This window comes from Macrobrachium nipponense, chromosome 4, assembly GCF_015104395.2.
Source record: "Macrobrachium nipponense isolate FS-2020 chromosome 4, ASM1510439v2, whole genome shotgun sequence".
In the NCBI taxonomy this organism is placed as follows: domain Eukaryota; kingdom Metazoa; phylum Arthropoda; class Malacostraca; order Decapoda; family Palaemonidae; genus Macrobrachium; species Macrobrachium nipponense.
The window spans coordinates 139,767,458-139,792,387 of record NC_061100.1 but is presented as its reverse complement, the minus strand read 5'-3'; the positions used below and the strand labels follow the sequence as shown (position 1 = coordinate 139,792,387).

The 24,930-nt window shown below is 36.3% G+C and overlaps 1 protein-coding gene across 2 annotated transcripts in view; it reads right to left on the bottom strand.

The window, feature by feature from the left end:
- Positions 1 to 13,232: 13,232 nt before the first annotated feature.
- LOC135211230 (uncharacterized) overlaps positions 13,233 to 24,930 on the bottom strand; it is a 301,164-nt gene continuing 289,466 nt past the window's right edge. The window contains exons 5-8 of one of the 2 annotated variants that reach the window (XM_064244489.1): positions 24,339 to 24,441; positions 23,462 to 23,520; positions 14,943 to 15,075; positions 13,447 to 14,123 (exon numbers count right to left, since the gene is read on the bottom strand). In XM_064244489.1, coding sequence (XP_064100559.1) covers positions 13,583 to 14,123; positions 14,943 to 15,075; positions 23,462 to 23,520; positions 24,339 to 24,441 — 836 coding nt within the window. In that variant the 3' untranslated portion in view covers positions 13,447 to 13,582. Of the gene's footprint in view, positions 14,124 to 14,942; positions 15,076 to 23,461; positions 23,521 to 24,338; positions 24,442 to 24,930 lie in introns of both variants that reach the window. The other variant, XM_064244488.1, reaches the window with a different exon arrangement.

The following is a 24,930-nucleotide window of genomic DNA, read 5'->3' as shown; positions in this document are numbered from 1 at the left end:
AAGGTGCACTAACGACATTACCTCGTTACGGGGATCCCAACTATATTGGCGGTCTGGTTACACTCTTCCGGTAAGATTTTTTCCTCATCATTAGCTTATCACACGAATTCCCTGACTGAGCAGATGGCTGGCAAGTTTATGAGCTAATTTTTGTCTGGGTTGGGTTTTGAAGCACATTTTTACATATTTTCTTTTACAGTAGCTAGATATTTTATGCTTTGGCACTTTTCGATTTATGTCCAGTTCACAATTGCTGCTGATTTCTACTATTACTTCAAGTTCCTATTTTCTTGCTTACGCTATGGATTGGTCTAGTAGCGGATCGTCATCTGCACATTTTTTCATTAATGTTGACACAAGCGTTTACAAATGTTATTTTCTTTTCCCTAGCTACTATGTGCATTTTTAGTTTGAAGAGGACAGGAGATCCCGGGCATTCCTGCACCCTTAGGGTGGAAGTGCCGCCATTGACCCTACCTGTAATTAGATAAAATCTACTACACTTTATTTGTTTAAGTTCGTAATTGTTATTAATGCTTATTTTTCAGGAAATATAATCATTTCCTGGATGAAGAAAGGGTGTTCAGCGTTGTCAATAAGAACTTCACCTCTCAGGGAGCCAGTCTTGATATTGAAGGGACACTAGAATCACTTATTGCCTGTAAAACGAATGAGTTCGCCCATAAGGCTCGCTATGAGTATAAACCAAACATACTTGTGAAAGCTAAGTCAGTAACATATGCATATAACCGAGCACACTCTAATGTTATAAAATTATATCACTCTGTCATACTCGGCCCATAAAATACAATGCAATAATATGGACAACAAGCCATAAACACAGCCCTTTTGTCATGTGGATAAAAATATGTATTTTTCCATAATTTTGGTGTATTTATTCATGTATTTATGCATCTATGTTCTTAGTAGATAGATAGAATGCAATATATTGAGAATTATTGGACGAATCTTATTATAATATATGACATTCTGCCTTGGATTTATGAATCTCAAGCATTTTTTTGTAAATCTTCAACAAAAGTTTCAGGTAGGGTTGACAGGTCTGTTTCAGGCATTTCTTAACGTGTTTTATAGCGTCCCTTCGGCCCCTTGATGCAATCCCTTCCATTCCTTATACTGTACCTACGTTCATATTCTTTTCTTCCGTCTTACTTTCAACCCTCTCTAACAATTGTTTCATAGCGCAACTGCGAGGTTTTCTTCATCTTCTTACACCTTTAAAAACCGTCGTTGTACTCTCAACTTCCCTTTCAACGCAAAACGACCTTATGGGTCCCAGCCCTTGGCCTAGATTTTATATTTCATTCCATGCTATCTTTATTTTTATCTTCCTACATGTATTGGGTGTTGAGGCTATTATTGGTTATAGGGTATGTCTCGCATTTCTTTAACGCCTCTTTTATTTGTTGATAAGAGTCAAAGGCTTTGCTAAAGTCATCTGATGTTGCCATCAATCATTTTTTCATAGCCACTTTCTAAGCAATACTGCAATGTCTTCTAGTTGATTTTTTCTTTCGTAATCTTCCCAACTTGATCTTTAAGTAACTGCCATTTTACGCTCATAAAGAGTTTACTTAACATTAGTTAATTCAGTTGGCCCAAGGTTTTTTTTATTTTGATTGTATATATTCTGCTTCTTTTGGGGTTTCATTTTTAATTTGCCATCTGTACATTGCTGCAGGCATGATATCGTGGCCTTACGACAGATTTCCCTTTCACTCATACTTCTGTCAATGTCAGGCTTTAGTTTATCCAGTCCGCAGTTTATTTTTTTCCTGCACTGTTCGTGTTGTCGTAACCCTGATGAACAGTTATGTATGATTTCCCTTTCATGGGTGACAATAAAGCGGTTTCTTTGTCAAATATTCCAAGAACAGAGCATGGAATTTAAGGTCATTCAGCGCTGAAACGGAGATTGACCGTAAAAGGTTTGAAAAGTGTAACAGGAGGAAAATCTCGCAGTTGCACTATGAAACAGTTGTCAGGAGAGGGTGGAAAGTAATATGGAAGAAAGACAATATGAACGGAGGTAGAGTATTAAGAATGAAAGAAGTTACAGCTAGGAGCCGAAGGGATCCTGCAAAGATCCTTAAGTAATGCCGCGTGAGGTGCACTGACGGTACTATCCCCTACGGGGTTAAATCTTGCAAGTATTTTGCTTTATTCCCTAGTTCTTGTGTCATTGGAAGTTGTTTTCATATGTACTCCACAAAATTTTCCATTGTTCCAGTATTTTAGTCTCCTGCTTCTTACTGTCCATTTCTTCTTCTTCGTTAAACAGTACCAAATGTTTCTTTTGTTTTGATGTTTTCCAATTGTCTATCTTCGTTTCCTTTGCTCATTTAATTGTTTCCCTTATATTTTTTGTATAGATCCTCTTTAATCATGTTTAGTACTATTCATGTATATTTACGATTTGTAAACTTTATTTTAGTTCGTTATTTGCGTTCTTTTTAACTTTGTTTCTATTCAGTTCTTATATTGGTACCCTATACTGGTTCTTATACTGGGCCCATGGATTTGTTTCCAACACGGGTTCCCTGTAACACAAACAGTTCATTGAGGACGGCAATCTTGTGCCAAAGAGCCAGGGCCGTTCTTAGACATTTTGGGGCTCGGGGAGCACAGTCCCATTTGGGGCCCCTCTTATGGGGTGGAAGGCGAGCGAAGCGAACCAAAGTAGCTGGGGGGTTGGGGGAACGCCGTAAGTCTCCTAGGGGAAATTTTTAGAATATGAGTAATTGTATGATCATTTTGGAGGCACTTGCAAATATAAATTTCAGACTTAACTAGATACAATTCATATTTCTCTCCCTCTCACACACATGACACTGACACCTCTTGCCCAAATCCAGTTACCCAGGGCTGGCCCAAGCACCCTTCAATGGGGCCACCGGCCTTCTGGGTTAAGCAAAGGCCAGATTCATTGAATCATTTGAATGTGTATTATCTGGGCAAATAGGGCCATTATAGGCATAATTAGGACCCCTAATTATGCCTATAGATCGGCCCTGCCCTTAACCCAATCAACGTTACCCACCCTCCTCCGATCCATATGGAAAGGTTTATAATTGGCTCTACGATTGGGAGGGGCCCCTAGAGAGCTCCATTTCTTTTACATAACATCTTTGTTCACAAAATTGGAAATTAGGGCCCTTTAGTGGGACCCAAACTTTCGGGTCCAAATATAAATGGGGCCCTTGACCATTTTGGGGCCACTGGATTTAGGTTGTCCTGTCATAGCAGCAATGGTTAAATTTCGCATTTTGATGGGGGCCCGGGGAGCGATTTCAAACAGGCCCCCTCTGCCCGCCCCCAAGGAACGCCACTGTAAAGAGCGTGCCCGTCCACACGGTCGAACTTTGCCCGACAGACTTTGTTCGACGTGACGTTAGAAGAGGGAAAAGTCAGAGCCTTATCTGCAGTTTCTCCTCTTCTGACGTAACAACGAACAGAGTCTGTCAGGCAAAGTTCGACCGTGTGGACGGGGCTTAAATTAGCCAGGCTATGTAGTAGTACTAATGCCTAACTTAATCGTTACACCGCACAGCTAGCCTGATTTTATATGCATTACATTGGTGGAATTTAACTCTAGAATTGACATTTTCATAAACATATGGAGGACCAATTCACATCTTAATCTGATCTACAGTTTGTGGTACAATTGCAACCACATGCAAACTCAACATGGCGCAACTTGTAACGGTACCATAACAATTCTTGGTAATTGGCAGTTACATCAAAGTAAACATACAAAGTAACACTATTAAGTGTTATGGCAATATGTGAATCATAAACTGAAAAAAGTGCATACCTTTTACAAGGGATAAATGTGTCGTTTCAAATGAGTGTAAGGGGAGCTACATTTCTTTCCACTAGCGTTGCCGTACTTGTCTCGAAGACTCTAACTGAACACTTTGAGCTTATACAACTACGCACTTGGGTTGGTTACAGTTACGCACTTACGTACGTACACTCGATGATAGACAATTTCAACTTCGAGTGGTTAACTGAACATTTTGATAAAATGAAAACTAATTCGGTTTCCAGTCCACCAATTTCCATGCGTACTGTAATCAAATTTTAAATAGATGATTTCCATCATTACATCATATCACCTCGCAGTTTTCGCCACAATCCGGTAATGTCATACTATGATTAATTACCATTACTTCCTCATTTTTGATAGCCGTCTTGGCCTATATGAGTCTCCTCTTATAAGAGTGCTCATCTTCTCCAGTGTCTATGAGTTTTTACAGTTTGGTTTCGCAATTTTATTTTTATTTACAGTAGGTCGACAGTTCCGTTTTTTGTGGTATTTGGTCCAGTTTGCCTTTTTTTTTTTTTTTTTTTGGTGGCTTATCAAAAGTCTTCCTCATTTTGTATATGTTTGTTGTCATGTTGTGTTTTATTGCTCTACTTAACTGTGTACCTACTACAGTGATTTTTTATGGGTTTCCGATAGGCATATATTGCCAATCTTTTTTAAGGTAATTTTTCCACTTTAGCTACCTCAACCTTACACAGTCTATACATTTGAAATTTGAATGTACGAGTCTTTTTCACAGTTGTTTCCTCATGATTTATTACCCTTCTTTCGCAGTCTCTTTTGTTATACCTAGCTAAGCTAATATGAGGCCGATACGTTTCTTCTTGCTGATGCTTTACCTGCGTCCTTAAATTTTTTTTTTTTTTCTCAGCATGTTCCGTTTTTTCTCGTTCTTCTGTATGCGTTATCAGCCTTGTTGCTGTTTTCTACAGATTCCCATAATTTTGCCATTTCTCCTCACTTAGCCCTATTAGTATTGCGCTTTCAAGTTTCCTGAAACAAGGTGTGACCCCAGGGTATTACATATAGCACTGGATTTGTTCTTATTTTGTATTTATCTTCTTCTCTTTCACGTATGCGTTTATTATAAATAGTTATGGTCTTGGGTTAAGTAAAATTTTTTTTTTTGCTTTTCAATACTATTGGCGGCCATCAGGTGTCCCTCCTTCCTTGCTACGCTTTTCTTAGGCTCAATCTTCATGCGTCAATATTAGGTTTGTTTTGAATGTCTTGTATCAAACTATCATATTTCTGTTATACATTTATAGTTCTGGCGTACAGCTTTTACAGAACCAGATCAGCTCTTTATGCTTCCTCAGCGTCATGTATAGCCTAGGACATCCACAATGGCAGGTACCACCGTCTGCACGCATTGCATATACTAGTATTCGATTATCATTTTCCTTACCTTCTTTTCGCTGCTTCCAGTTATCACTGCCCTCTTATGCAAACATTTGACCTGCTGAACACTCCATTATTGGCATATAAAGGGAGAAATCTAAGTTTTTTTTTCTTTTTTTAACAACTACTGTACTCACAAGTCCTCTTCTAAGACGATAAACACCAAATCGGCAGCTGGCTGCTGGCAAGTCAGAAATTCTCCCAAACTGGGCTCCGTTCGTGTACAGTTGTGACGGTGTGTGGAAATTAAATTCATCTTCAACTATACATTTATTGTCCACATCAATTTAGATATTCTAGGCTACATCACAAATCGTTAATTTGTTTACTGTAACTGCAAGAGAAAGGAACAAAGACATACATTATCATATATTTTGCTTTTGGTGCAATACTCAACTGCAACCTTCAGTTATTCAATGATCAGAAGAAGTATGTCCCAGGATGGTCGTCGGAAGAAAAGCTCTACCCTTCAGAAGTGTAATTTATTTGTTTATTTGGTTTTTCTAACATCATAAGAGTCACATAAATGCATCAGATAATCACTTATGGTGACATTTACAATAATTAATATTAATACATTTACTATTTACATTTATAACATATGCATTGGCTTCCATGTTTAAAATTTAATTTTGGCTTTACCACAAGGCTATCAACACATAGCAATTCATATACACATCTGCTTTGACATAAAATATTGGGCAGCAAAAATAAATAAAACATCTATTAAACAAACTGCGAAGGTATTAATATGATATATATTATATATATATTATATTATATATATATATATATAGATATATATATATATATAAATATATATATATATATATATATATATATATATATATATATATATATATATATCTAAATTCAGTCTGTAGCAAAACTACCATTGCTTTGGACACCAAGAGTCACAGTAGACAAGAATAGTACACATATAAGAGTAGGAGTAATAACACAGATGACATAAAGATGACATAAATAAGAGCGACCTGGTCCCCTCCGGCTAGAAAAAAATAATAGTAATAACAGCAATAAGGTAAAATAATAAGATGAAATGAATAGAAATAAATACTAGACCATCCGGGACTCACTGCACCCAGCAATCGTCCATTGGTTTTCAGTTTCAAAATCAGTAAGTAACCTCTCATAAGGCTTAGAACAGAATTTTTAGAACAGATGCAATGCTACACTGAAGAGACACATAGGCTACTAGTACTGCAGCCTATGGCATAACTGAGAGAGAAGGTCTATAATTCTAAAAACCAACACTTTCTGGAACCAACTATTCCTTTCAGACTGGCCACATGACTCGTCAGTGAATCCCAGTTGTGGTTTATATTTGATTGCTACCAACCAAACTTTTGGGTGTGCATTAAGAGAGCGAATTTTAACCACCTTTTTCGGGGGGGTGGGGGAGGAAGGAATTTCCGATTTCTTTCTAATTTAACGGCTTTCCCGATGCACCATTGTTACCTGAACATTATACAGACACACCTGTAGCAGCTGAAGGTAAGAAGAAATAAGGAAACCTGTTGTTGATGTTTACTTTGTTCATGGATAAACTGACTTAGAAATCATGGCACGGGTGATTACAGCTTATTATTACTTATCATTAATATTATAATCCAAAAATTAATATTTATATATATTTCTCTTGACCCATGTCTTGAATTTGCTCGACTCTGACACTCAATTGGGAAGGTTCCTCTGAGCACACTTCTCATTCATCATCATTTTCTGGTCTGCCATGAATCATAAGAGTCACCAGAATCATCTTTGAAAGAAGAGCAGAGGTTTCCTTATTTCCTTATACCAGTTGCAAGTACTGTTACACACACCTTGACAAACTGTACATAATCAACTGAGGTAGTTGGTTTGTGACAAGTGGAATTCTAGTGAGGCCAACCAGGGGACCAGGTTCTCATCAAAATTCATTGACCTGAAAATAATTTTTATTACCAAGGCAGTACTTTCCCACCTAGTCACATGGCCACACTAGCCACTTGGATCAAATACAATTATTGCTATCCTGTGCTAGAATGACTGCCACATTTGCACAAGAAACTGTAGGACGGTAATTGAAGCGCACGTGAGTAAGGCTGACACGGAGCTCAAGCTATGAAAATGCAATCCAGGATGAATCCAGTGCACAAAGAGTACAAAGACCAATACTTCCTTTCCCTATCATATGTATAGCATGTCTAGAATCAATTTAGAGGGTCAGTCAAATATGGATTGAATAAGAGGCACTGTCATATAGAACCAGCCTAATTTTTCCAAGAGAAAAACTAATGCAGAGACAATGCTAAGCTGACCGAAGAAATCTGGGTAGTGGTGGTGGAGCGTGCACGTGGGTTTAAAATAACTAGCGCCACTAACCAGGGAATGAGATCACGTAGTACTGTCCCTTACCCCAACATCGATGAATGACAGTTCCTATTACAAAGCAATTTTGCCAAGCATCGGCATTTTGTGGTGAGGTATGAGCAGGGGCCCTCAGTTCCAAGGCTAGGGCAAGGCTTCCTTTTCATCTTGCTGGTTCCATCTACTACTACTACTGAGCTTAAAGTGGTAGGAGAGGTTTCATCACGCTTGTGTCACTTGGGATCTTGGCTCAACCTGCAGCCAGGCAGACTGGCAAATCCTTTGCCCATACTTCATCACAAATTGATGCCATGAAACAATTCTTGTAAATCTCATTCATACAAAACTTACTGTTCAGAGCTAGCCAGCCAGCTCTGTAAAATTAAAATATATCTATGAAAAGGGGAAACAATTTACAGTTGTCAGTTGTATAAAAAGGAGAACTAAAAATGATCCACGAAACTTTCCACTCAATTCAAGCAAGGGCTTCTATTCTGAAGTGTACTACAGAATCCTTAGCAGTTCAAGACGCATTTGAGGTCAACCAAGTTTGGTTGACTGAAAATCTAAATTTCATATTATCAAACTTCAAGAAAAATGGTACCTTTAAATCCATACTGCGCATTTGCTGATCCCTACAATATAAAAACAAATATTTTTTATTGTTTTTGTGACTTAAGATGGTTTGCATTAAAGTAAGTTTGCATAGCATTCATAGACTGTTTTAGAATTGTACTTTAACCTTTTACGACATTTAGCATACCTGTTGTAGTGTGCTTAGAGCAATCATTTACTCTTTATAAATGGGTGTAGACTTTTCACTCTAAATCTAACAGCCAATAGCTCTTTCATGTGCATTATAAAACCTCAGACGCTGAACTAAAGTCAATTTTAATTTCGAGAGGATCGACTGGGAATGTGAGAAAAGTTTTTGTCTAGTTAGGAAAATGAATTATAGCATTGCATTATAAAAGGCTATCACTGTATTCATCATAATAACCACGCTACTACTGGTACCGGAATAAGGGTCTTTTGCGCTGACAGAAATATACACTCTCTCGGAAACAATGGTAAAAAAATTTTACATTTCACAATTTTGTCTTGGGCATTCGTTTCCAAATTGTCTTTTCTTACACAATACAAAGTTATTCTTAATATAGCTCCTCTTTAAAGATGTGGAATATATTATTGTCAAATAACTAAACCAGTTCCAGAGAAGTACATTACAATTCTTGTTATCTGTCAGTTTTAAGGCAGGAACTGACCTTCGGAGATGGCAGAATTATATAAGTTACACTCTTGAAGAACCAGTCAGAAAGAACAGAAGCAGAAATATAGATGATAATGAATACTCTGATACTAAATGAGCACCTTGACACCGAAACATACCTCTGAGGATTCACCTGTATAATACATTCATTAATTTTTTTTTCAGCAGCAGAAGAGTGATTTGTTTATCACTGAAATATTATAATTTCTATAATGTACAGGGTCTGTTTTATGTTAGCATTGGATAATAAACAGCGGAATTTTGATTTGTAAGCCGAGTCTGCAGTCAGCAACTGGTGTGTATGTGTGCGTGTGAAATGACTAGCTTGTGAAAGAAACCACTCATTAGACTCGAGGCGAACGCTTCAAATACAGAACCAAGTTTTAGCTACCTATAAAAGTATGCCCAATTTATATTCAACTTGTCTACTGACTGTATTCTCCAGAATACCTTTCACATGACTAACTGCTCTGTTCCTAGAATTACCCCCCTAAAAAATAAATAAATAACAAGAGTCATTCATTTTTAAGAATTTCCTCCAATATTCCTCCTGCTGTTGAAAATTTTTGTGACCAAGATATCATATGACTTATAACGTCATACAAATTTCATTTGACTAAAATTTCAAAAATCTGATTTACATGGAAACGTTTTTGTCTTGCAGACTGTTGCTAGGAATTAAAAAAAGGCTAAAAAGCTGCAATGAATGAGATACTTATCATCGTTTACGAAAGAATGATGGACGCCGTTTACAATCTTTGCAGATATTATCAATTGCTGGTATGAAATGTAAGTATGCATCGAGAGGATATTCATGATCATGATCATTAATCCCTTACATGCGTTTTTATCTTTATATTTCGTACCAGATGATCCTGTGATTGATTGAACTTGGTGTAAAAACATTGACATCGTGGTTTTTTTTTTAAGTTAAGAGGACTTTCTTTGAGAAGCCATAGGAAAAATAACATCGGAGAAAATATGACTTGAAAGTAGAACAGACGAATGATAGTAGTAGCTGTAGTAGCCTCTGGAACTGTAGCAGACCAGCAATGGCAATGCTGCATCACATTAATAGATGGGTGACATTTTTGTCAGTCTAACTGGGAGCGAGATTTACAGCAGTACACATAATATGATCCTGCAGAACATGAACAATCCTGTTTACGCAAGAATTATGGAAACTTTTTTTCTTTTCATTTTGAAGGGGAGCATTCGAGCAACAGAGTCTTACAGGTCATTTTTTCTTCAGGAGGAAATGCGTCAGATACAGCGACAGACACCGCAATTATTAATAGTACTTGAGTACGATGAGCCTCTTTAGATTTTTATAAGATTACCTTTTGCTAAAACATTTTGATTCATTTCTAAAATAGCACCTACATTATTTATTGTTCCATATAAAGATTCCTGACCACATGTCAATGAAATATCTTTGCCTTCCTAGTGTAACCCAAATAATATTTCCAATGCAGGACAGGGAATACCAATGCAAAATTAACCTATGAAGCATTGTTGAGCAATTCTTCAATAATGCACCAAATAGTAAATTCGAAGGACAGGATGACTGCAAAACAATCATTTTTAACAGGAATACTGCTTTGCCTCTTTTCTTACAAATGCTTGGCCTCAATGTAGCTCCCACATTAAAGTGAAATAATTTAAGGCACTACACGCACTTAAATTCTGTAAAATACATATTTTATACCGCTCATTGAGCCCTCACATCTCAAATACTGAAAGTTACAATAGAAATTTATGGTACAACAACAATAAAGAGTCGTCAGTTCATAAAATATCCATTAAATGGCACATTGAAAATTTTTTGTTGTCCAGTGCAATCAACTTGAAGCAAGCATTCACTTAAATGGTAATGATATACAGAGCAGCAGAACCCGGGAAATTTGGAAAAAATGGACCTCTGACCAAACTATGAAATGCTAAATCAAAAGATGACTTTAGTACAAACGATATTCAGTAAAGGAATTTCCGTACTCACTGGCGCTTGTCCCCCGACCAACCGACATGTATAAAAAAATACATCCTTCCATATTCACACGCAATACAAAGAAAAATTTACAACTCACAAAGGAGACAAATTATATACATCAACTGTCTAAAAAGAAGAAGAAGAAGAAGAAGAAGAAGAAGAAAAAGGAGAGAACAAGGAAAAATGATATCAAAATGATCTGGTTTATCCAATCCAAGACTGTTGCAAATGCAAAGTCAAGCAAGGCACATTCCTATAGGTGTATTAGCACTGTCATTCGAACACTGTATCATTATTTACACAAACACATCAGATCTCCCAGTTTCTTACGGAACATAAGCACTAAACACAACATTTGGAACACAGAGCATTCTATGAAGTCTATATGGCTATGTACAAGTATACATGTCTTTTGTCCTTTGATGTCCAGGCTCAGACCAAGCAAAGCTGGTGTGCGGAAGTCAGAACTCAACTGTTCCACTAAGAGGATCCTTCCACTGACTGAACATGCGCACGAATCTGTCTCTGCACCAAGGCTCCAATATAGGTTTCCTTACATCTATGACTACTTATTTCTTTGGCTTGCTTACACTACTTTATGGCACCTCACAACCCTTTGATCCCACAAGTCATCTGCATCTCGCTGACCACCCACTAAATTTGGTCAATTCAGCCACCCCTCTTCTCCTTCTTCTTTGTGTACCAGACTTTGATCTAAGATTGCTGACTGACTGACTGACTGACTGACTGTCTAACGCAAAAGGAACAACACAGGTGATACAATGGCATTGTGACATCTTCATCAACGACGCTTCACGGCTCATCCACCGACACTATGCTAGCCACTTGCTGAATTCAGAGCCAAATCTAGCCTCCTGGTTCAACAAGAGAGATGGAATGCAGGAGTCTTCTGCAAATCAGCACAAAGGTTTTTCTGCAAAAATAATAAAACAGAAAACTATAAAACGGCGACATTTTTGGGATAAACAGGGTCATACATAAAACATTTTATTTCAGGCATAAGATCATCGTTATGGTGCTTCAGAAATTTTATAGATTAAATTCAAACCTAAGGGTAGAAACCTACTGAAATATCCAGTATTATACTATGTCTCAGTGTAACTGCTCACTTTGAACACATGCTACGAATACAAATAAATAAACATAAATCGGTAACTTTTTTATACATGGCTTTTTGGCTACTGCCTTCAAACAAAAATGATATGGAAAGCAAGGAAACATAATTAAGATACAATATCTTGAGTTTAAGTTAAAATGGGATACAATATTGCTTACAAAAAAAAAAAATGCCCTAATCACATGAATTAGTTTTATTTCGAAACTAAGCACTTGAAAATACTCAAGAACTTTCAGGTTTGGATAATCATGTGTTTGATACAAGTTATCAACAGAGAACAGCTCGGTAACAGTAGAATTATATCATGGTCAAAGATCTACCGAAGTCCACGCTAAAAAAATAGATATTCTTCAAGCATAAATTGTGACAAGAGAGAGAGGTTCCACAGAGCTATGCTTTCAGAGCAAATAACAAAAGGCAATTCAAAATCTTGTGCTTTAATTTCCAAATACTTCCTTTCGAAACGACTTTCATATCCGCCTCTTCAAATAGAAAGCACAGCAGACACAGGGGTTATCGATAATGTTATGGAATAAAGACTGCTGACATGAGATGACTTCATAAACCGTCTGTAATGTTATAGTATCTATGAATGACCTCATGGTTCATATGACATCAATTGCAGCCTCTTATTTAACTGTTTCTCATGTAGCATAATGCCTCTCATGGTTAATCGTCCACTATTAGGGATACTATCACAAGCACCCGTGGTCTAATTACAATTAACTCCTCTAAAGCTTACCTGTAGTTAATGGTAAGATTTGGCGAGAAAATAACTGAATAGTTGGATTTATAAAGGGAAAACTGAACGGCCAGATTCAGGCAGAAAATCAGCTAAATTTTCATACAAAGCAAAGGGGCGAGAATGTAGATTCTATCAAAATTAGATCCGGCAAGAAACAGAAATGGTCGAGAGATGATACACGTAAGAGTTGTTTGGTGGAAAGGGAAGATCTCGCCTACATTAATAGACAGGATTAGCTTCCTAGCTCGTAAAGAGTTGAACATGAAAGTCTGTATAAAGATACAAAGCAATTCTTACCTAATATTTCCTCTCTGCTTGTCTTATTCCAATTTCTTCGATTTACAGCAACAGACTGTAGGTTAACCTGATATCTTTCTGATAAAGAAATGCTCACTGTAAAGTTCATTACTAATCTCTTGTCGTTTAGAAGACAGAAAACGGTTAAAAGTTTTGGCCAGGGGTACGTACCTATAATGCCTTTACTGCATTACTGCTGTAGGTTATTTGGATTTGGATTTGGTGTGTTTGAATACTGGGGAGGAAGGTTGCTAGTTGCCACCTGTGAGGGAGATGACAACCTAACATCTGCTTCTTCTGTCTGGTCCCATTCCAATCTTGTCGACTGAGTTGTATACATATCTTCGTGTACATCAAGCAGTGGTGGACTTGTATTATGCGACGAGTGACGCTGGTGGTGTTTGTGATGAGATCCTTGCCTGTGGTGACGTGTATGCCCACCCAGCTCATCCTCCCTGTAATCGTGTGTTTGTGTTGATAGTAAACCAAGCAGAAAATCTCTTTGCTCATTTAGAGGACCATCAGGTCTCACTCTCTGCTCTACTGGAGTCATGAAGGTAGACAACGGATTCATAATTCTCTGTGTATCTGTATGCATTTGGTGTTGTAAGACTAGGGAACTGTGGTCCTTCAAGTGTGATTCTTGATGCCTTTCCTGCTCCAAACTTTGAGAGTGGTTGAGGTCCGTAGTTAACGAGTCCAGCAATACTGGAATCTGAGTTGGCTGATGCTTGTGCTGCGCTTCCTTGGCGGAAGCTTTTTGAGGCAGAGTACCTAAGGTGGGGTGTGGCTGCTTTTTGTGAACGGGTGCACCATTGCGATGTGCCTTGTGTTGTGGTACCTTGGGAGAGTGAGGGGCAAGAGTCATATACCGGGGCCAATACGCGTGTTCGGTGAGGATAGGCGACCAGTTCAAAAAGTGATTCTTTGTCCAAGCTGGCCCCTTTTGCCCTCGAGCCAAAGCTTGCTGAAGCAATTCCCACAGAGCGGTGGGCTGATTTCTTGGGCAGCGTAGTCCGCGCGAATGGCGGATGTGTCTCAATGGCCCATGACAATCGCGCCCTGTGAAATATATAGAGATGATGTTAAAAATGTCCTGCAGAAGAAATAATCATCATTAAGAGCATTAACAATTTACACGAGAATAATGACTGAAAATAGATGGTAGTAAGAATCACTGACAAAAAGAATGAGTAAAAGTTATCATGCATTTTCATTGCAAAATGCAGTACTGTACCATATTAATTTCGTCTAAACAGCCAAAAGCAAAAAATTAAAAACATAAAAGCTTTCTTAATAATTATAAAAAGATGAAATTTTATCTAAAATGTTTCAATGAATGTGCAACCAAATTCTTGGTATCTTTACCAAAAGCATTATAATGTACTATTTTACAGAAAGACATAGGAAAGTTTGTTTTATTTCATGTATTAGATTTCTATTGTGTGTTTATATTTAAAAAAATTGAAAATAATTAAAACTCATTAAACAGCATATTCTATCCATCAACTACTGCATCATTCAAGCATCACTTCAAACAAAATAGAGCACTGAAGTTTGAAATACAGAAAACGAAAATAAACTGTCCAGATCTTTCTCTAAAGGAACTTGGTAGCTTGAGGTAAAATATCTTACACTGAATCATCTATGTACGTGCTTAGTAAATACTAATTCCTAAACAAATGCACAATGTTAAACAACAAAATTCCCATCGGAATGGAATACTTGTTTGTAAGCTTCTTAGCAACATTGTTTGGAGAATAAATGCATGCAAGCATAAATCTTAACCATTAGCGATAACTTCTAATGCATCACGATCACATGAACTGGAGAATAACTGTTAACTCGGCGTAAAGTGTTGGAGAACTACGTGAGACTCACCTTTTCAGGTGACAGGTATACAGAGCCAATGCCAGTGTTAACATGAGCAGAGCAAGCAGGCCGGTCAGGTAGATGGTGGGGAGGTTAGAATGCATGGCGGGAGGAGGGCTGGAAGTCAACAGCCCGCGACCATCTGTGATAACACAAGCTGTACTATTCTACTCTTTTCGGATCAAAGGAATGTGACTGGCTGGTTATTGTTGTTGCGGTTACTGGGAAGGGTTAGAGCATTCGCGGTAACAATGTTTCTAAGGCTTGGACAGGTATGCATACCAAAGTAGGTACATCACACAGATCAAGATTGGCTCTACTGCAACGGATTTCAGGTGGAAATTATGTTTCCTTTTTCTCGGGGTCAGAAGGATGTTAAGCAGTAGCTGACAATAAAAAAATTAATCTGGTCGGTGGTAATGGTGGCAAAATGTCATCTATTTATCTAATTTTTTTTTTTTTTTGTCAAACCAACATTTTAATAACTAATGAACACCCTGAAATATTCATAGTGTTTAATGCCACATTTTTATATCATCATCATCCTCACTGATCATTTCTAATGTTATTGCAGTTTTAAACACGTGTATAACCACATTCTTTGGTGTAACTGAAGTGTGGCACTGGAGACATCTCACGTCACGATACAAAATCGGTGTAGACATTCCCATGAGTTGATTGACAAGAGGGGATGATGATGAGTGTCCTAACACAGAGGGCTTTACTGTATTGCCTGTTAAATTATTGTGATTTTTTCCCTCCAAGATACGATACGGAAAACAAAGATTTTGGGGTGTTGATGAAATAATGTTTTTTTTTTCAAGAGACGGAGAATAGCAAGTAGGTGAATGAATCCTCTCGCTTTCATAGATTCTTTTAGCGATGGAAATGTTCACATCTTTATGAGATCGCAGAAAATAAAAATATCAGCTTCAGTTTCTGTTCTTATTAAAAATTCTCTCACAGGAGACAACGATTCTTCAAGTTCTAGAAAAGCTATTATCTACAGACAAACAATATTATGCCCAGTAAACAGGACCAGAATTTTTTTTATATTGTTCATTTATTCATGTGTAATTTTGTATTTTTATTTTCAGTTGTACTGTTTTAACAGAAATTAATATAATGACAAAAGTCATTCATGACCTTTGCGTATTGAATGGAAGGAGATTATTGTTCATAGAGATGGTCTTTACATGAAAAGGAGAAATCGCTTTAAGGCCATAAAGCTGTACTAGAGCTATAATGAACGTTGTAATGTTGCTGAAAAGCTTTTATTTTATATTTTTAATGTGAGAGACTTTTTACTGGGAGTAGAGCCGCTATGCTATTTAAGTAGTAAAAACATTGTTATAATAAAGTCTGCAATTGCATAGCAATCACAATTATCAACCATTCTGAAATTGGTGGTATGAGTTCCATTGAAAACTTTAAATATATGACATTTCATATTTCATTCATACTTTTGGCTTTTACCTGGTCCTCCTTTACACTTAGATAAATAATAATAATAAGGAATTATGACACGATCATTTTTTATTGTCAGCTTGTATTTTAATAATATATTATATATATAATATTAATACTTTATCTTTACAAAAAATCAAAATATATATAAAAAAAATAAAATAATATATATATATATTATATATCTATATATATATATATATATATATTTTTTTTTTTTTTTCTTTAACACAAAAAATCAAGCAAATTGAAATGGGACTAGCATCCGCGGAGCAGTGTCCTGCTGAAGCCGAACCAAATGTTCTGTTCATAGCAAAAGTAAATCGTGAGTCACAAACATCTAATATCTGTACATTACTTTCAGCAGGAAAAAGAAATTCTACTCAGTAAAACAAACTGAATATCTGAATCGGTTATCTAAAGTGCTAAAAAAAAAAGGTGTCGGGCTCTGCGTGGATTAATATGTTAGTTGAGTTAGAAGTATCAATGCAAAATGCAGTTAAATGCAAACTCAAAATGGACTCCGGCACGTGAGGAGTAACTCAGAGAAGTGACATTTTACCTGAAAATTATAATAAAAAATGGGTTATGTCTACGACATGCAAAACTGAAATAAAACGGAGTTAAGAGGCTTCGACAACATAAGAAAACCCATACAAATGAGCAGCAAGTCGAGTTTTTAACTACACTACAACAAACAAGAGAAACAATATACTATACACATATTTACATATATATTAATGGTTTACTACACTTGTGCACACAAATATAACACATATAACAAATTCATATTCCCTCGCAGATGCACACAAAGGTTGTGTGTGCGTATGTCTGAGTATATGTGTAACAATAGCAGGCAAACACGAAATATTAGCCACACACAGATGCATAGGTTACATATAGTAGGTGTCAAAGTAATCGTTACACTCCTACAACTATGTACCAAAGGCGGAAAGATTCATCTTAATTCTATATCGTCTTTAGCAATCGACATTTATTTTAATTTATTTTCATTTATCCAGAATAATAAGTATCACACTACTCCTCTCGTTTCATATGCCTTCATGGACCTTGAGTTTCGATAGTGCTCTAAATTTTGAAATTTATTTGGGTATTAAATATATATATATATATATATATATATATATATATATATATATATATATATATATATTATATAAACACACACATACACACACACACACACACACACACACACACACATATATATATATCCAATGTAGCACGAAGGAACACGTACTTGAGAATATCCTTAAACCACGGTAGAAAGGAAAGTGAAACAGGGACTTGGAACAAGTACTTTTGTGGTATATCCTACACTTTCAAGTTCACACTGAATATACAAGAAGTTGACAGTCCTTTGTATATAAAAACAGAAAGAGGGGCCAGGGTTACAGTTTATTAATCTGGGCGGCATGTTCTTTAAAGCACAAATATGCCATTTCAAGAGGATTAACTATTAATGGCATTGCGGATCATTGGTTTAAGACAGGCCATGCTATTAAGTGGGATAATTCCTCGATAATCTGCATGGTCAATGATCAACGAAAAAGGAACCTGTTGGAGACCATCTTTATCGAAAGCACGTAAACAAGGAATTTAAATGTCCACCCAGGATTATACCCTGATCCTCTTTCCTTATCCTTTTTGCTAGAGGAACATGCCGCCCAGATTAATAAACTGTAACCCCGCCCCCTCTTTCTGTTTTTGTATAGAAAAGACTGTCAACTTCTTTTATATTTAGTGTGAACTTGAAAATGTAGAATAAACTACGAAAGTACTTGTTCCAAGTCCCTATTTAACTTTCCTTTCTACCGTGGGTTTAAGGATACCCACACACACTAATGCATATTAGAAATAATATATATATATATAATAATCATTATATTATAAATGATTATATGTTATATGTATGTATGTAGTATGTATGTATGTTATATATATATATATATAATATATATAGATATATATATATATATATCTGTACTGAAGGGAACAACGGAGAGAATTAATCTTCTTTCGTCCTCAAAGGAGAGAAAGAGGAATCATGGTGAACAAGCGAGTAGATATTCTCTAATTGCTTGTTTACTGTGATATCTGTACTGACAGAAGACCTAAGGGGGAAACGCTCGTGTCTAGAACGTGATGCTTTACTACAGAGATCATACGTAACATATAGATTTTGCAAGGGAATATAGTTGACTACTTATATAGTACAATCAATCAAACAAAACAAAACGAATAAAAGACATCTCCATTGAGCAATCAAATTGCAGATAATAACATTCTGGACGCAAACTCAAAGCATTGCAAACATTCATATACATTCATACAAGTAAAGAGTCCATTGAAGCACAAATGAAAGGCACAAGGGAGACTCAAGGAATCACTGTGAACACATTTGCCCACAAACTTGAACAGGCTGCAAAACAAGTTACGAAATGAAAATAAATCAATACATAAATAAACATTCCTATATGAACACATACCAATTATAAGAGTAGACAAGCATAAAAGTGCTTGCCAAGACTTGTTGGAAATATAACGAAGATTAATATCAAGAGTGAAGTTCACGAGTGACCATCAGTGGAAGTAATGTAAGTCAAATTTTACATTAATCAAATTTCATTGCTAGCTTTTGAATGTTAACCTTTTCTTATTTTGATAATTGCCGAGTTCTCAAAAATATGTTAACAGAGAGAATAATAGCTGAAACATTTAAAGGTTTTATTTTGCCAAGTGTTACGACGCAAGGATAGAAAATGGAGTGTTCTATATAGTGTACAGTGAACATCACTGATCTAATCTTAGAGTGAGTGGTTTTGTACTTGAATTATCTGTACATGATCCATTTAAGTTACCCATAAGGTACATTCAATATACAATATCATGCTGTTTATGTAGTAGCTAATGTGAAAAAGACAACATGCAGAAAGGGCAGGGATGTCACAGGTCACTTTCGAGTTTAGGTAAAGTTTCTAAGAAGAGGTCAAAGAGAAAATGAAGGTCACACCATCAAAACGTTCTGCTTAAAAAATGAATCTGTCATCAAATGATGCATTAGAACATACTTTTAACAAATAACGTCTCCAAGAGCACGGCAGATGCTCATTACGTTTCTGCAAGTCGAAAGTCGTTGAGTATCGGATAACAGAAGCGCCAAGTTAATGCCTGTGCATACCACTAGATGGCAGAAACAGTACAACAACAGTGCAAAAATAGATTATTATTGATGGACTACACCGTACAATCCAAAGGCAGGCAACTACGGAAAACACAACAGTAACAAAAAGACAGAAATGCTGACAGGCACAAGCTGGCTGGGCGGAGGGCGACTGGCTACGTACTTGCGAGGTCTACCTGGCCAAGAGCAAGCCGAGCCTGGCTTGGTGACGACCAAGAGGGTGCCGGTAGTTCACTGGGGGGGGAAAACAGCCAATGTCAACGCTGGCTCCTGCTGCCGTTCTTAGAAATGGATTCGCAATGCATAGGAGGAGGAGGAGGAGGAGGTGGAGTAGGAGGAGGAAGAATCTTTTATTGACTAAACTTAAGAAATAGGAGGGGGAGAAGCCAACTGAATGAAAAACGGAATTCAATGTTCTAAAATCGTCAGAAACTAAGGAAAATCAAATATAACTGGGAAATGCTAAATATCGTATAAAGAGAGCAGCAGAAACAGGAAGCTTGATAAAAAAAAAAAAAACGAAAATAGAGAAAGCAAGGGAACCATGAAAGAAAAATAATCATGCTGACTAAAAAGTTATGTTATTGTTTTGATAGCTGACCTGAGGGCATGGCATTAGAGATATATATATATATATATATACGTATATAAATCTAAAGCCATGAGAAAGCAAATAAAAAGCGTAAGACCGGCAGCAAAGTCCTTGCGTAGTTGTGTGTGAAAGAACACTGAAGTGTCACCGGAGTGAGTTTTTGGCTCCTGGCATGAAAAAGGGAAGATGATATGATTTTGGTCACTGATCGAAGTTGGCTGGCAGGCTCTCATGCCACGAAGCTTGTTGGAAGGATCGATCCAATTGAAAATGAGATGAATCCAATGCTACGAGGACTAAAATTTGCAAATGATGAGGCCCAAATAGAATACTGTATGAAGACAACATTGAAAAAGATATGACTATATTAGAGTTGCTACAATACAATAATAACTGCCTTCTCTTTCTATTCTAGAAAATGTCTACATTGAACCTTGGACAGTATTTGCATTTGGACCAGTTTCCTTGATACATTCCATGCAATTTCAAACTTCTTTTCTGGAGTAATAAAAAAAAAGTCAGATGCACTGCCCATACATTCAGAATGATCATGAGTCAATGCTTTTAAAGTAGCAGCAGCTTTTGCAGGCATTTTCAGCCTAAAAGCAACTGGATGACTGTACTACAATGGATATGTGGAGGTACCTGAGGACATTGCATAAAGCGTCACTACTCATTCCGTGGTCTTCAAAGTAAGGAACTGGCAAGATGTCAATAAAAGGGAGGCAGACTTAAAGACTTGTAGGTCAAAATCTTTATGCTTAGTTCACCCTTCAATGACACTTTTCGCACATGTTCGAAACTCCCTATGTTTTCAAAATGACTCCCCGTGACTAGGTTAAATACAGAATGCAAAAATATATCATTTTGAACAACATCATGGTAGCAATTCTCCATGATGCTCGATAAATTTTATTCCTATTTTTGGTAAAAATTTAAGGTAGGTCTAAAAGCCATTATCTGTACAATTATGTCTTGAGAGGAATCAATAATCACATAACTTGTCTTGGAAAATAAATTCAAGAGCAAAAAACAGCTATGTTGGAAATCTTTTAAAATGCTGGCCTGGCAAACAACTCGAATGCAAACTCTTTTGTTGAACGAAGTATTGATTTTGTAGAGTTAACATCATTATGGCCTGTCTAACAGTCAGCATCCAAAAAAGCCCTCGATGATAAAATCACAACATTTATGAAACTTTTGGGGTACTCTTCACGTTGCCTAACGTAACACCCCTCGCTTCACATGTCTTGATCTGCCAGCAAGAGGTGAAATCGAACATCTCAAATTATTATTTTTGTATTAAAGCTGAGCTAACCCCACTCAGGGTAAGCACAAGTTTTTATTTCTATAAGGAAGTTATGCTTCGGGTAAATTTTAATTTTTAATATGTGAGATCGAGAAGCAAGAACTCAAAAGAAGTAGAAATGAATCATAGAAGGAACTAGTCATTAATTGGTTCGCTAAATATAACTCCTATCAATTTACATTCGACTTAATGGCAGACTGAAGAGAGAGGTCATTAAGATGTTCTTCCTTTATGCTTCACGAATAATAAAGATGCACAAAGAGACGGCCTGACATCTGCAAGTTGTCACAAATTTTCTAAAAGGTATAGTGTAATAAGTGACTCGTCTGAAATAAAGCCGCTATATTAAAGTTGATAACTACTATATAGTAATGAAGGTGCTAAGTGAATCAACAATTGTTGGTATCTTGGTCTTGCAAGACGACTTAAAAATTCTCTGCCGTTGCAGGAGAAGTATGTTGCTCAATAATGAGTTCTCCTATCCTATCTTGGAGATTTGTTGACAGTTTCCATAGATAAAGTGACTAAGCTGAGCAAGGTTACATACTTGACTTCCAAAGAGATTCAGGCGACATAACACGTTCTGTAAGATGTTCTTGAACGATGAAATGCGGTGCGATGAGCTAAGGCTGAATAAGGATGTATATTCGTAGTTAACAGGCCAACCATTGCCGTTGGCCTTACTAACAAGGCACTGAGGCATCCACTGGGGACATCATAGAGGTAAATGGTAGTCAAAGTGAGGTGGCCTTATCATAAACCTTCTGTATGAAATTGCAATATACCTCCACAACTCAAAATTACAAATGAAGAGCATCGTTTATGTGAACATATTTCCCACCTATCTCGAAATTTAAAAATGATGCAAGAAGTTCACGTGGACTATTGTTCAGAGATATAGCGGTGTTGCAGTATACTTTTTCAAGTTTTCTCAGACTGGACAAAAGGACTGCTTTGAAACTACCTTATGACTGTCAGTCTCCACCAGTTATTTAATTCTTTATCACTGAGGTTCTTCCGTTGACCCTCCAAGTTTTAGATGGGCAACACCTCCTGTAGGCGGACTGAGGTACATGAAAGAGAAGGAAGGCTGGAACAAAGAGATCTTATATAGTTTTTCTTATCATTTGAAAATATAACTTGTATATTTTCACATACACACACATATATATATGTGTGTATAAAGTGATACTAAAAGCAATATCCTCAGCTCTCCTTTATAACCGAGTACAATAAAACATCAGCAGTAGCACAATGCAATAGTATCTAAAACAGCAATGAAGATGCCAAATAAAGTTCTTAAAGACTATGACAGATATTTAAAGAACAAAACATTCAAATTCATTTGTTTAGAACGGAGGAAAAAAAACAAGATTCATTCATTAATGCAATGGTTTGTTTTCCATGTGTCTAAATTTACGTATTAGTTTAATTGTAGCTGGAAATTTCGTACTGATAAAATTAATTTGACTGAACATGTGCACAAGATAAGAGGCCAAATTTGCTTCGCTGTTCTTTGTGATGTACCATCTGTCAGTGTAATAAAAAAGAAAAACTAGGAAGCGTTGTTGAAAGAAAAAAATATTATTACCAGAACAGAAATTATACTAAAATCATAATGACAGTCACAGGCCACCAACAACGTTATGACTCTTAGCCAAAGTAGCTCAAAGAATGTACTCAGCTTTTTGGTACAATTTGAGGTCATCTTATTTTACGGCAATCATAAACCTTGAAGTTTTGCAATACGAGATGGTACGAAATCAACACGAACAGGAGCAACGGGCTCTCACGATGTAAAGTGTTCTGTGAAGACATTTCGAAATGGTCAAAGAGAGAGGAATCTGATCGTTAAAAGACAAGAATAAAAGGATCTGGGAAGTAGGAGACACAAGGGGCGGCCCTTAACATGATCTGCCAAATGCTCTACAGCTATTAGGAATGAAAACACTTACGGAATGTAGGATACACCTCTTTTTCTTGACACCTCTGACCCTTGAAGCCTTCAGCACACCTGTTAAGGATTAACATAGTATCAGTCACTTCTAAACAAAATATTAAAATTTAAATTGAGTATATAATATAAAAAGAACGACATATTTATGAAAAATAAAGTTCAAATACAGTCTTGAATTTTTAAGCATTGAAGGCTGTTACTCTTCTGTAAATAAGATTTAAGTAAGTCTAATTTTGTCTTTCCTAGTAAAGAACAGCATGTTTTACTAAGAAATTTTCAAACGGATACAACGCAACTGTTTCTGTTTTAATTTATTCAGGGTACATTTATGTCCTCAAGTCTTTATAATATACTTTAGTTTGAGACATTACCACGAAGGTAAGGTAACCAGATATCAACGTTAACAGCAAAATAATAATAATAATAATAATAATAATAATAATAATAATAATAATAATAATAATAATAATAATAATAATAATAATAATAACAATAATAATAATAATAATAATAATAAATTTACTTGAATTTTGTGCATTTAACATGAAATCTAATGCTAACCATCATTAGTGCGACATGAAAAACCATAAGCAATGTTTACGATATAACCTCGTTCCTTAAAATGGAACCTATGCCATATAATCCAAAGAGTATAGCTCATAACAACTTTGCATGATTCAAATTCAAACACAAGTCAAATTTTACTACTCTATGTAAATATTACGGTAAATTCAAAACAATGTTCCAACTCATTCTTGTATGGAGACGCTTGAAAGGGTTCAATACGATGCTAATTTGAGCGAAAGGGAAGTCAGCAGGATTTTATATCAACAATAGGACGAAGTGATGTGAGTAACACTATAAGTCATACTTACTGACATACTAATTCACCAACTATTTTGAACATCATGCAGGTCCCTCCGTTTAGGCAGTAGCCAGCAATCGGGCACTTGTCCACGAAAGGATGTGGATCTATTGCTGTGGAAACAAACCAAGGAAGGAGTTTTTAGACTCAATGGACACGTCAGACAAAAAATACTCATGGTACTTATGATCAGTGACCTTAATATGCTACCTAATTGTTCTATTTGTCCGATATAAAAATAATTTTTATGTTTTATAGCTTTGCTTAGTCCTCATAAAATCTCAACACATTCTGAATTCACGTCTGCCTTACAAAATAAACTTTTAAGTCCCCACATGCCCATGTTTTTTTTATTGCTAATAAGCCATTAAATAATGTCATAGTTCCACCAAAGGCCTGGTCTCTATCGGTGCTAGAAATAAAATGATATGTTCTTCATTTCGTGATCTGAGAAATCCAAAAATATTATATTCTCTTATTTTTAAGACACTGTTAAAACAGCATCATATTTTCGTAACAGAATTTAAAGATTGAAATAAATTATTTCTCATTTATGTCAACAAGATCTTATCTCATTGACATGCATAGTGTATATATATATA